This window comes from Chelmon rostratus, chromosome 5, assembly GCF_017976325.1.
Source record: "Chelmon rostratus isolate fCheRos1 chromosome 5, fCheRos1.pri, whole genome shotgun sequence".
Taxonomy (NCBI): domain Eukaryota; kingdom Metazoa; phylum Chordata; class Actinopteri; order Chaetodontiformes; family Chaetodontidae; genus Chelmon; species Chelmon rostratus.
Genome location: NC_055662.1, coordinates 2,937,532 through 2,952,068, shown reverse-complemented (window position 1 = coordinate 2,952,068; position 14,537 = coordinate 2,937,532). Strand labels below are relative to the sequence as shown.

General features: G+C 40.7%; 1 protein-coding gene across 2 annotated transcripts in view; it reads right to left on the bottom strand.

The window, feature by feature from the left end:
* Window positions 1-2,986: 2,986 nt before the first annotated feature.
* LOC121606577 (centrosomal protein of 120 kDa) overlaps window positions 2,987-14,537 on the bottom strand; it is a 28,229-nt gene continuing 16,678 nt past the window's right edge. Inside the window, exons 19-21 of one of the 2 annotated variants that reach the window (XR_006006842.1) lie at window positions 6,670-6,815; window positions 5,428-5,697; window positions 2,987-3,800 (exon numbers count right to left, since the gene is read on the bottom strand). Coding sequence is in view for 1 of the 2 variants with exons in the window: in XM_041936974.1 (XP_041792908.1) it covers window positions 5,478-5,697; window positions 6,670-6,815 (366 nt within the window). In the remaining variant the exon portion in view is untranslated. Of the gene's footprint in view, window positions 5,698-6,669; window positions 6,816-14,537 lie in introns of both variants that reach the window. The other variant, XM_041936974.1, reaches the window with a different exon arrangement.

Genomic DNA, 14,537 nt, shown 5'->3' with positions numbered 1-14,537 from the left:
CGTGTGTGTGTGTGCATTCATAATCCATTCTACAGTGGCGGGTTCAAGAAGGTTTAACTCTCCAATATATCGCCGAAAACAAATCTGGTTTGAGAAAGTTCAAATAATAATATTACATTATTATTATTATTATTATTATTATTTGTATTTTTATTTATTTATTTATTTATTTATTTATTGAGAAATTTATTCGTTTTTTCAGGAAAACTTCCTGTATTGGAGGAAGGGAAGCACAGGTTGAACTTTATTTAACCTGCATCACTGACAACAGATCAGTTTCACTTTCGAGCTCTGAAGTTAATTCTTTCTCCTCTGAATCCTGACTGACTGAAAACCTGTTTGTTAGATGTGATGTGACTGTGTCACCGCAGTGCTTCAGGTAATTAAAAGTAACTAAAATCATTTCATACTCTGCTCCCATTGGACGGTTCATCTCCTGCGTTGTCACCACCACACCAGGCTGTGGTTCAGTTCCAAGCAGTTTGTTTCCCTGCATCTTTTTTCTTCCTCAAACCTCGGCAGGTCGTGAAAGTGTAGAAGTGGGAAACCTTTGACTTCAATAATTAGTTTGAAGTTGTTCTGCAGCAGTGACGGGCGGGCCGGGATGTTTTTTCCAGAGTTAATTCACAACAAATCCAACCCCGTCACGTCTCCAGTGTTGGAGTGTGTAAACAGGACCGAAACACTCCGCCAGCGTCTTCAGGCTCCTCAGCAGGAACCTCAGTCCACTGGTTGAAATGTTTTCCAGCAGACTGAGAACAAGTTTGCATCTCATCATGAGAGATGTGGTGGTGTACGCAGAGCATTAAAAGCCCCCTCTGACTGTTCTACTGTTATACATTCAATCATTTGTTTGTTATTACTGATGCATTCATGTAAAAAAAAAGGGGGTGGAGCTCATTTTGATGATGATTATTTTCATCAGGGATTAATCTTGTGATTATTTTCTCCATTAATCGATCGATTGTTTGGTTTGTGAAAATGGTGAAAATATTTTTTTCAGTATAGTTTTGCTGCAAAAGTCTTTATGTGTAAATTAGCAGCTAAAGCTGTCAGATAAATGTAGTGAGGTAGAAAGTTGCAATAAAAATGAAAATACTCAAGTAAAATACAAGTACCTCAAATTCACAGGCTACAGCACTTCAGCTGCATTCCAGTGCTGTGCGTCTGTATTTGTTTAAAGACTGTACGCAGCCGCCTGCTGTTTGATCTGAGCAGTTTATGTTAGCGTTCCTTCTGCTGCTCCACAGACTCCACAGAAGCAGGGTGGAGGAGGTGGAGCTGCCCAACGTTTGTGAAGGAAAAGTCTGGACATGTTGATGCACTGACACGAGCAACTCAGGCTGCAGAGATGCTCGCTGCTCTGGTGCAAATAGACCCTGAGCAAAAAGATGGCGTACACACTGTGTCATTACTCTGTGTGAGTAGGATGAGTTGTTCTTCTTGTTGTTGGACCTGATGCTAAATGTGAGTTTGTCTTTGTGTGATTTTTCTTTGTTTTTCTTCTTTTGTTTTGTTTTTTGTTGTTTTACAGGTGATGATCATCGTGTGTTTGATTATCGACGTGAACGCAGCCACAGACCTCAGATCAGAGCTGAAGCCTGAGACTAACAGGTGCACCTGGAGCCTTCTCCTCAAAATACATGTTTCATTACACCCTGTTCAGTCCTCAAGTAATAATAAAAGTGTGTGTGTGTGTGTGTGCAGGCTGAAATGTACAGGATTCAGTCAGTTATCAGTCAAAACAAGTTTTACAAGCTTGAATTCCAGATAAAAACACACACAGCTGATAAGATATTCGAGGAGGGTTTCACTTCAACGTCAGCATCACATTTCTTCTGTTGTCTCCCGTTATCTTCACCCTCCTCCTCTTCCTCTCAGTAGATGGATGGGTTGGGAACATCTGTTCACCATCAGCACAGAGGGCGCAGACGTCAACACACACAGATGCAGCAGTGTGTGTGTGTGTGTGTGTTAGCATGTTGTTCTACATGTGATAACACGTGTCGTCTGTCTGCAGGCGACCTCCAGCTGGTTCTGCTCTCACAACTTTCACATTTCGCTTTTCTTTCTTTTTTAACTCAGTACATTTACTTAAGTACTGCCCTTAAATACTGCTTTGCTACTACGTGTGCATTACTGGAGTATTTCCATGTTATGCTACTACTTTTCTTTATCCTTTTACTCCACTACTTGCAGTTAGTTGTACAAATCATTACAGAATTCACACAAAACATACGATGAGCTTGTTAAACATTGTTATAGATTAAAATATCAAAAGTACATAAAGTGGTTGAATGAGCTGCTTCCACGTCAGTGATCATCTGTCTCTTATTCTGACCCAGTGATACACAGTAAGATGCTGCTTTCACGTGTGATACTTCAGGTGCATGTTGCTGGTAATATCTCTGCACTTGGAATGGAGTATTTTGACATGATGGTACTTTTACCGTCTGTTTGACTGGAAAATTGGAAAAATTCTGCAAAAAGCGAAAATAACTTTAAAATTCAGGAAATTGCACAAATATTTAATGCATAGCATTAAGCATATATAAGTATATATTTTACATTAGTTTGTTTCAGTCTGAAAAATCTAAAAGCACTCCACAACGTAGTAACATGTATAGATTTAATTTGCATTTATGTAAGCTTCAACCAATCAGAGGGTCCAGACTGAATTCATACAGGAGCAGGAAAAACTTACTTAAGAGACACAGATGTCATTGGTAAGTGAAAATTATTTTTGTGTTTTGATTTAAATATGTTAAAAGTCAGGGGACGCCTGCTTGTAAATACACTTAACATATGTGTGAACCAAAGCAGAGGAAAAGACAGAGGATCAGAAATGATCTTCATGTGTTTATCAGTGTAAACTTCTCTGCTCTTTAATCGCCTTCATGAAGCAGAAATACCTTCAAAATCTCCACAGAACAAAAACTCTCATTTACTCAACAGATTTCATCCCAAAATAATTTATTGTGGACGAACACAGATATCAGTCATTCCTGATCATAAAAAATAAGTTAATGTCTCACTGCGTGTGCAGGTCAGAGGAGCGTTTGCAGGTTTCTCTGAGGCTGTAGCGCCACCTGCTGTCACATAAAAACCTCTCATCAGAACAAACATCAATACTTTACAGAGTGTACATGAACTCATCAACACGTCTTCTAATAACTTAACAACAGATTTGATTTCCTGTTCTGCTGCTTCAGGTTCATTAATGCTTCAGATTTGAATCCTCTGATGCTCAAACAATCATATTAAAGGAACAGGCACATTAACGACTGGGATCATTTTTCAAATTAAATAACAACAGTCGGTGTTTAGTCTATGTCAGATATTCTGTGTGAGAGTTAAATTCTTGTTTTGTCTCCTTGGTGACGCTCTGACATGAGAGTGAACTTACAAACAGCTGTGCTGCTTTAAAATCTAATCCAACAGGACCAACAAGCAGATGTGGATTCATCTGCAGATTATTTGCTTTATTAATGTTCTGCTTCTAAAACATCAGTAAATATTCATCACATAAGATTCACAGAACTCAAGATGATGTTTAGTCTGAAAGGCTGAAGTTATTCAGTATCATTCAAGTTTAAGAAAACCAGCGAAATATTCACATTTGAGATGCTGCCACCGATCCCTGATTAATGTTCTGACAGTCATCAAATTGATAAACTGACTAATCCTTTGAGCTCCAGTGAACAGTGTGAAAAGGATTGTGCAGATTCTGAAATGTCAAAGCATCCTTGAACGTATCAACAGTGAGCGCGCTCACACGATGAACTGAGGGCGGCCTCTGCCTGAAAGGAGACGATGGAAGACGGTTGGTCGTGATAAAAATGTCCAGCAGTTTGTAGTTTAAAAGCTCAGACAAGTAAAACTGAAGCCTGGTCTCTTAAAGAAGAGCGTCTCATGTCTTAATACAGCATCATTACTGGTCCCTGTAAACAGTACTGCATTCATTTTACAGTGTCTATCTATCTAACTCCTGTTAGCTTTAGCTGAACTTTAGAAGTCCTTTTCACTGGATGGTGGATTCTGTCGCACATTCAGGACCAGAATGGACACGAGCAACAATTACAGACACCAAAACCTTCTGACAAACATGTGGCATCTGAGTGTTGTTGCATTAAAACTGTGGAGCTTTTCAGAAGAAGGCTGGCTGAGGATTATTAGAGCATGAACACACACAAACACACAACAGGACTGATATAAACCACATGAGCATCTGATTTGCCAGGCCAGAGAAGAAAAGAGGTCCCATCTGAACTCTCCTTCAGCACATGAACATAAACACACAAACAGCAGCAGCTAATCTGAAAAACTCAAGTTCAAACCTTTACAATTTTATCACCAGTTCACCCAGTTTGGTGTAATGGCACACTAACAGAAACTGTTAATACACTCCCCCAACGTCATAAACAGTCTGTAGTCTGGAAGAGCTCTGAGGCTTCCTCTGTAGTTCATGTATGGACAAAATGAGTCATCAAAGTCAAAATATAGCTGAAAACATCAATATAATATCCCCTCAGGGATCAATACAGTGATCTGATTGATCCTGATATGACATGGTTTGGTAAATATTTAATTAAAGGAAGTGTAAAAAGTGTAAAAATGATTGGAAAGCTTTATGCAGCCCTGCAGAACACCAGGTCATGATGTTAGCATGAGGAAAAGGAAATGATTAAATGTGTGCCAGGACCCAAAATAAATGAATAGAAGAGTCAAATAACTTATATTGTAATTAATTTGATCAACTTAATGCTGGTAAAGGGAAAAAAAGAGTTTACCTCTTTCTTACCAAACAACTGGTTGTTAGACGTAAAGTATAAAGCTGTATTTGTCTTTTTACACTTTTATTTTAATTATTTAATTTAACAATACTATTTATTGGTGTAGGCAGCAATATCTTTTGACTTGTCTGACACATGTTAAAGGAACACTGTCATCTCATGACGGTGTGCTGAGTACACAGCTGGCATTGGGATGTGGTTAGCCTAGCTTAGCATTAAGACTGAAAGCAGGGGGAAAGATGAAAAATGTGCCCACCAACAGCTCACTAGTTAACATGACTGTTTGTTTGTGCACAAAAGAAACAGTTCTAGCACATAAATTTGTGTTTATACTATTTTTGTTGATGCACAGATTAAACAACCCGGGCTTCTAGTCTTTATGCTAAAATAGGCTTATGAAGTCCTGACATGACATGAGATTGACTGAATTATTCCTTTAAGTATTCACAGAATAGATGGATTCTAGTCTGAACCTGTATGCTGCCAACTTTCTTTTTATCTGTCGCATCATCTCGCTGAACAAAATGTGTTTCTATTCTTTCAAAATAACAAAAGTGGATAGATTCATGACCTGAAACAGACATACAAACAGCCTCAGAGCTCAGGTGAGTCCCTCTGCCAACAGCTGGGTTACCTGCAGCCTCAGGTGTGGCACTGTCTCTGATTGGTCGGTTTAAGCAGCTGTCAGAGATTCCCCCTGTCCCTCATGGCGTCCTGTATCTGTCTGTTGAGCTCAGCGATGATTCGGTCATCGTGGGTGTATACTCCGGTCCTCAGCAGAGTGTCTCTCTCCTCTAACAGGCGGCTCAGGTGTTCATCAGCGCTCTCGTTCACACTCTGAGCGGGGGCGGGGCCACACAGGGACGAGGCGGGGCCTAATCTGTCCTCCTCCTGCTGCTTTAATCTGTGAGAGGAAATATCCAAAACTTTGTCTTATTTATCTGAAACAAACAAACAACCAGATGATACAATCTTTACAACAACAAGAGTTTTAAATGAGTTATGGGTAATTAAAACAAGAGGACATACGGAAGTCAAAAAATCTTGAAAGTGCTAGCTGCAGCTCTGAAAATGCTAACGGTGATGTAATGTGTTATTATGCTTACACTCATATGATACCATGATAAAATGCTGAATGCTAATGAGCATGCTGATAAAAAAAGTCTGTGAGTGGAATGCTAAGGGTTCATGCTGTGACCATTTTAGGACATCTCAGATTTAGCTCTACATTGACTACGTTTATGTGCACACTAATATTCTGCAATTATTCCTAATGTGACACTATTCTGAATGTTACAGAGGTTATGTAAGCAGCATATTGTGGCTGTTTTTTCCAGAATTAAGCCTTTTCCAAAAGGGGCATTTTCTGATTAAGACATGTGGGATGTGCTGATATTATCCAGGTTCTAGGTATGTTCTTTGGACGAGTATACAGAGCATTGCCACATTAAAATAAACATAAGACATCATATCACAGTTAGCATGAAAACATGTTGAGAGCTAACAATTGCTTTCATTATTGATTATTCACTTGATTCCCCGATTAACTAATTTGGTCCATACAATGTCAGAAAAAACTGAATAGTGTCGAACACACAACACAAAGCTGTAAATCTTCAGAAATGAGAAGCTTCAAAAATGACTGAAACAATTAACTTATTATCCAATAAAAGTTAAGCAGGTTTACTATTATTACTATCTTTATATGATAGACTAATTGACTGACAGATTGTTTCAGCTGTAAACATTTTGATATGTTCAATAAACATTTGTCTATGAACTTGGTCTCATCAGTATGAATGTTTTCAGTAAAATGTGAAATTTCCTGTTTATCAGTTTAATTTCTAATTCTCTAGTACTGTTTGAACATAATCACCTGTTGAGTTCGTTCCTGATGTCGTCCAGCTCCTGCCTGTCCTGCTGAACCGCCTCCTTCTGCTCTGTTGCTAGGTAACGCAGTCTCATGGCCTCAAGCTCCGCCTGCTGCTTCTTCAGACGTGTCATGGCGTTTTCCTGCTCCCGCTGCAAGCACACACACACACACACACACACACACACACACACACACACACACACACACACACACACACACACACACACACACACACACACACACACACACACACACACACACACACAAGCAGGAAGTGATCATTAAAGATGTTCTTATTGTGAGACTTTAATTTGCTGCCTCACAGTCACCTTCAGGACCATCACAATGATTTCAAACACATTTGACTTCCACAGGTTGAATCTGACTTGAGTCCTGACGTCTTGGACTCATCTAAAGATCTAATCTGAACAGAGAATATTTAACAATAAACCTCTGACCCTGGCGCTGAAATGTGTGCATTTAGAAGCCAAGAAACTGTTTTTTCTCATTACACAGAGCGGAGCTGGTGATAAATATGTCTGGTTTCACATTTTCACAAAACCTCCCTGAGAAAATGCGGCAGGACTTGAAGAATTCACACGAAGACCAACACCAACACAATGAGAGCAGAAAGAAAACTTCATAAAAACGTCTAAAAGTCATATTTCTCTCAGCTGCTCCGGCCTCCAGCGCAGACCGGCCAGACTTCCCAAAGTGACCCATAATACCAATCTGGGCTCTGTCTACTGGCTTACAGCTGGATGCTAATAAATCAAGGAAACAGTCTGAGATGGGAAAACAAAAAGTCTAATCTCTGATTATTAATCAAATGGGATACAACTTAAAGGTTTACATCCAACAACCTGCTGGGAAAAGTGGCCGTATGATCAGTGACTGAGGAAGTGCTGAGGCTCCCTGCTTCAACAAAGCTGATGACTGAACTACAGCTGAAGGCTTTCTGAATGCAGAGTTTGATCTTGGATTGTCTGGCTCAGCAGGTCATTCGTAGGGGTCGCTGCTCTATCCAAGCTGGACAATAAACAACCCTGTGAAACATGTACACCTGCTGAATGAAGCAAAATAACTCATATTTATCTTACACTAATGCAACACCAAGAAAAGCTGAAATTTCTGAGTATCACAGACTGACAGAACAAGCTGCTGCTCAGCCCTGAAAGTCTAAAGATCCTGATGAAGTGTGATGTACTATGAGTATAGAAAAACTGACTATTGTTTGCTATCTGCTAGTATTAGCTGTTGGTCAGTACTCAACTGCTCTCTTGCTAAAACATTATGAGTCTAGACACTGACACACTAGGCTGTTTATTGACTCACAGTCCTCACTCTGGGTGTCTTTTAACTACAAACACCTGCAATCCTTGGTAACTTTTTAGATAAAAAAAAAATACATAGTGGGATTTCATTCTGTAAAAAAGAGCATATAGACAGATACTGGCTTGCAATTCACATTTACCAGATAACATCATGAGTTTTATATTTTGTAATCTGGCGAACTCCTGCCCTTGATTTCATGGATGACAACTGGGCTCAGGGAGGTTGTGATGATGGAAAACGTTCTTTCTGAAAGTGATTACTGTCGCACTGGTACGCTCTTACTACAAGGAATATCTTCTCATGGACTGACAAGTGAAGGAGGAACAGATGGACTAACAGGCATCACCGTCCTCCAGTTGCTTTGTTAACGGGCTAAAAATGGAAAAAGTGCCAACCAGCAGCCTGCAGGCAGTGAGAAGGTGATTTGAGAAGCTGGAATCTGTCTGTGTGTTCTGGTGATACAGAGCAGAACGAGCAGCCGGCTCATTCTGGATGGGAAAACTAACATTTTCACATTGCTGCGCGACTCTCTCTCACACATGCACATGTACACACATGTACACACACACACACAGCTCCCATTTTCACACGCCTGATCACCTCACCTCCTAGAAGAAAAAAAAACACACGTTCACAGACACACATAAAAACACATACAATCTCTCATGAACACATCATTTACACACACACACACACACACACACACACACACACAGAGACGGTGTGTTGACTCAGGCTCAGCTCCCTGTGGACCATTAGCAGTCTGTATTACAGGCCATTTTAAGGCTAATTACTACAAAAACAAACATGCTAAACATTTTCTCTGGTGCCCGCTGCCAAGGACAATCTGAGGCCGAGTCCTGAAACAATTAGAGGACGAGGGGTGATACTGAGGCCTCGACGGGAGGGAGAGGAGGAAGAAGGGGTGAAAGAGAAAAGCTACTAAAACTCGGTACCCCGCAGCAGATATTTTACAGCTACGTCATGAATCTCCCAGCCGCAACAGCTGACACCATCACGGTGAGCAGAAGAGGACAAAACCGGACTCAGTGAAGAGACGAGAACATCAGATCTGTGCAGAGCGATGAGGAGGCTGTAACCTTCCTCACATTAATACAGGAAGGAAACAGACGTGTCATATTTCCATCATGTTTCATCATGTTTGCTTATTTAATGACATCATCTTGTTCCACCTACTGGAGCATAAGCATCATTCACTGCTTACCTCAACAGAGCAACTCCTTTTAATCACATGACATATGAATGGAAACATGTATTAATTCACACTATGATACTATCACCTGTTACCAATCAACCTGTTTACCTGTGGAATGATCCAAACAGGTGTTTTTGGAGCAGTTCACAACTTTCCCAGTCTTCAGTTGCTCCTGTCCCGACTCGTTTCAAACATGCTGCTGCATCAAATTTAGAATAAGACGATATTTACAGTCAAGTCAATGAAGCTGATGAGGTGAAACATTAAATATATTGTCTTTGTACTGTTTTCAATTGAGTTTATGTCCAAAAGGTTTTATCACATTCTGTTTTATTATGTTTTATTAGCATCCAAACTATTTCAGGGTTGTATTTAAATACATAAAAAAGTTCAAACAAAATAGAGGAAAAGCCAGTTGTCAAGAGCAACATCTTTCCAGTTCTCTGCTACGTCACTTTAAATCTGCAGTGAGACTGCTGTTAACCCTTTGCACCAAATATAAACTCTTTGGCTTTGGAAATGCACCTGGCTGCTATTAGAGGTCAGGGCCTCCAGTATTGTTGTAAGACAGTGTGTTATGTCCGTGGACATATTATACAAACTGGGTATCACAGGGTCCACTGGGAAAAATGCCAGCAAAGCTGAGTGGCGGCGCCAGGTCTCGATCAATATGGCTGATAAACATTCATGAGTTAACTTTTTGTCGCCACAGCTGCCCTGCGGGGCTGCAGAAAGTTATATAAAATATTTTTTAACGAGTGACCAAATAAATGAAGTGGACGTTCTTCTTAACATACATGAGATCACATGAGAAACATGATATCATGCGTCAAGCAGCTCAACACAGAGGCAGCAGAAAATGACAACCACCAGTTGAAACAGGCGAGATGACGGTGAACTAGACAAGCTGTGAGCCACACAGGGACTAAGAGCTCTGAGAGGAAGTCCAGGCGAGCAGGATCAAGGTTTGAGACAGTCAGGGGGCTGATTTTTGGGATGGATGACCAGAGAATGACTTCTCCTCCCCCAGGTTCCCCTCCGTCTTCCCTCCATTACTCGCCTCTACTTTCAGAGGTCAACAGTTGGAGCAGCTGTGAGACAACCTCTCACACAAACACTTTCATCCCATCGCTCACATGTGGACACACTTTTCTCTGCTCAGATGTAGTTTTCTGAGCAGCTCACCACCTGTGGGAGTTCACGGGGAGTTTTTCAGCACCGCTGTATGAGGTTTTTCGGGGATGTGATGGATAAAAAAAATGAAGGGGACGGCTGGGGCTCACATTAGAGACAAACGAGTGTGTTTACGCAACAGCTGAAATCACAGCAAAATATGGATAAATGCAAAATGCCTGCTTTCTGCAAAGAGCTGACAGACGCAAAGTGGGGCAACTCCACACCTGAGGGGGGTTCAAGAGTAGTTTTCCTGCTCTGATGTACAGTAAAGTGAATATTATTAGAACTTAAAAGAGGAAAAGAAAGCAAAAGCTGCTGCTACCCAGGACTGATCTCCTTTAGGCACCCACTTAATTTGTAATTACATTTTTTTTATTTTTATCAATAAAAGGGAGACCTTTATATCTCTTGTTTTGTCCAATCAATAGTCCAAAACCCAAAAATATCACATTATAATAATAGAACTTAACAAAGAGTTCCCAGCCTTTTTGCTCTGTGAGACACAACGAAAACTTTGCTTTATTTGATCTGTTATATTGCAGCACCATCAGCTGCAGAGCAGCCCTGTTTACTATCTGCCTCTTTATCTGCCAGGTATCCTGGTCTGACTGCTGACATTCCTGCCACGACCACATTATGGTTCCAAGGCTTGTGTGGTGCAGTTCTTAGAGGTCTTCAACCATGACAAGTTGCTTTCAGGTAGCAGACAGTTGTCGTCTTCATTGTAACAGTCACCAACAAACAAGATCAAAGTTCAATGTGATTCAACTTCGAACACATCGACGAGGAAAAACATCAGAGCGGCACACAAACCCAAAGTAACATTTTAGTTCAAATGATTTTGCCACTAATAAGCACAGAGAAGTTCAAACTGGTCAAACTGGTCACAGAGTGGAAACTGCTGAAACTGGGGTTTGTTTTAGTTTGAAACTTTGTTTTGATATTTAATTAACAATCGTATGTGATAGAAACAGAAAGCAGCAAATTGCCACAAATAAAAAGCTGCAACTAGAGATTGTTGAAAAAAGATCGAAACAATCAATTATCAAGTTGCCAAATATGTATTTCTCTCATTTCAGCTCTATACAAGTGTCAAAACAGTGATATCACAACAAAACGGAAATGAATCCATCAGCAGGACTGCATGAATAACGGAAAAAATGTAAATAGAAACTTTAAACAGCTTATTTGCTAAGGTCGTCATGTATTGTTGAGAGGAAAAAAACTTTATCGATAGCCTGAATGATGCTATAAGCAACCCATCTTATCCAATCCCTGACTGCAGCTGTGAGCAGATTAGATTTGTTCCACACAGAGTTAAATACTAACTGTCCAGCAGTACTATATCTGCTGGAAGTGCGTGGATGCAGTGTCTGAAAGGTTAAGATCAGTATTTTCAGGCTGCTCTTTGGGGTTTTTAGACCGATAAGCCAGAGATAAAAGACACAGGAGCAGAGTTTAAGAATGTGGTCTGTTTGTCTGAGATAGAGGCCACCGGTCTGCTCGAAACACCTCTTAATACAAAGATTAAAACCACAGATCCCACCATTATACTCGTTTAGTATTCTTTAACTACAACTGGGTACTGCTGGAAATAGTGGCCATACTCCTGGTTTGTTGATGTTGCTTTAGTTATTTTCATGTGAAGTGCAATATTCGTGGAAATCCCTAATTGGCTCAACAAAATGTATCAACCTCCCTGACCTTCCCTGTCTGGAACATGCCACTCATTTTGGAGCTCCATAATATTCCAGGAATGACCACTGGGAACCATCAGAGTCTCCACTGAGACCAGTAATACTGAAATTCTCTCAGTCGAAATGTTACATCTGCTGTTTGACAGACAGGTTTATACAAACAGAGTCCCAGCATCATGAGAGAGGACAGTTTTAGTCCAGAAGGCCCCACAGGGATTTCACAGCGTGAGTGCTTTGGCTCTCTGAAACCGAGTTAAGATGAAGGTGAAATGGTGTGAACAGGCAAACCAATCATCAGGGCTGGGTATCAACCTACTGAAATAGTGCTGAAATGTTACTGAAATGTGCCAGTAAGTCTGGAAAACTGTGAAATACCAGAAACTGGCACTGAACGCTTGTTTAGACTTGTTTACTTTATCCTGTGGCATCCCTACTTTTACACTGTATATTTTTTAGGCAAACTTGCCGCTTTTACAGAACGGAAATAATTAGATGATTAATTTATTAACCATCACCATTTTTTTTCCATGACACTAAAAGACTGTCGGAGAAAACAAGCTGTTCGCTAAATTGTAATGGACATTTTCACAATTTTCTAAACTTTTACAGACTGATTAATCAATAAAGGTGAATTGGTTAAGAGAAAACAAAGACAGGTTTCCTGATAAATTAATAATGGACAATACAACATAAACAGACAGACAGAGACGTGACACCTGTAAAGTAGACATCAGGGCAGCAGACCGTCTTTCATGGGGTTCTGCTTTGGTAATCTGGACTTTTGCACAGTACAGATTTAAATATGTTATAAATACTTAATTTATGGCCTATAAAAATGACCAAGTTTAGTTGTCTCTCCCAAACCAGCTTTTAAAAGCCAAATTTAGTTTCCTGACCTTCCACTTATGCTTTAAAAATACCAAATTTAGCTCCTCGGCTCAGAACTTTAATCTCTTTGTCCCAATATTTTTGCTCCGAAAAGACCAACTTAAGCTCCTTGTCCCAATATTTTGAATTCAAAAAGAGCGAGGCTAACTCTCTGATCTAATACCTCAGCACTGTCTGGATATTAATTCTCGCTCTGCCTCTCCGGCCGCCCACACCTCCTGGGTTGAAAAGCACATTATTCCTCGGACAAGAATTTTTATGATCCGACTTCAGCTAAACAGAACGCCATGCGAGGCGCTGAGAGGAGAGAATAAATAGGCGAGGAGAGGCCGAGAAAAACCAAACAAGCGCCGGCTTTAAAAACCACCGAGCGCAAAGATGGATGGTCGTGTAAACACAGGCCTGATATTTTATAAAAAGCGAGAGTGTGACATCTGAATAGTTAGCGGCTGGCTAGCTTATTGCTCAACACAATCCCATGGATGATTAATAGGTAGGGGGTGACACTCGGCACTGAACCCCCTTAGAGCTGCATAAATCACACTGTGTTTTCTTTACAATGATGTGGCACTTAGAGAGGGAAGGAAGGAGGGATGGGAGGGGTGAGAAGGAGAGAGAGAGAACAAATAGAAAGAAAAGGAAAAGACAGGAAGAGAAGAGAAAGACTGAAAACAAACAGCAATTTCAGACTGAAAGACACAAAGGAGAATCATGACCAAAAAGAAATGAGGTGTGAGATGAAAAAAAGAGATGTGAGTACAGAGATTGGAGAAAGAAATGTTATACATGAAAGCTATAAAAGACACTAAGAGAGGAGTTAATTCAAAAACAGGAACCATAGGAAGAGAGGGAGGAAAGAGGAAATAATGAAGGAGGAAGAAAAAGAGGGGGGAAGAGAAGGACAGAGAAAAGGAGTAAATGTCAAACAAGAAGAGAGAAGGAAAAGGAGAGATTGGAGAAGTGACTGAAGGGAGAGGAATGGAACGGATAAAACAGAAAGAGGGGAAGTGATCGATGCAAAAAGAAAAGAGAGAGAGAGACAGAGGAAGAGGAAAAATGTCTGTCCGGTTTTCCAGCTGGTTAATGTCAGTAACAGTTATTAGTTTGTCAGATAAGGTCTGTGTGTGTGTGTGCGTGTTTACATTAGTCTTAGGCTGACTAAAGCCCCACTTAGTGCTGTGTGCATGCCTGTGTGTGTGTGTACTGTTAAGAACTGATGGCTCTCACACATTTCATTGTCTACTTCACCTCAGCTAAATATTTGGCTCTGGTGTAAAAACATACCTCTGTCTTTCTCTCCCGCTCTTTTCTTTGCTACACCCACCCACCCGCGCGCGTGCACGCGCACACACACATGCACGCACACGCACTTAAACTCCCATATGCAAACGCACTCTAATCGAGTTTTTTTATGGCCCTGGGTCGGCCCAATTTAACACCAAAGCATGGTGGCATGTGTATGTGCTACAGCTTCACAGCAGGGGATAGCTGTGCCGAGCTGTGCCGAGCTGTGCCGAGCTGTGCCGAACTGTGCCGAACTGTGCCATGCTGCTGTGGTC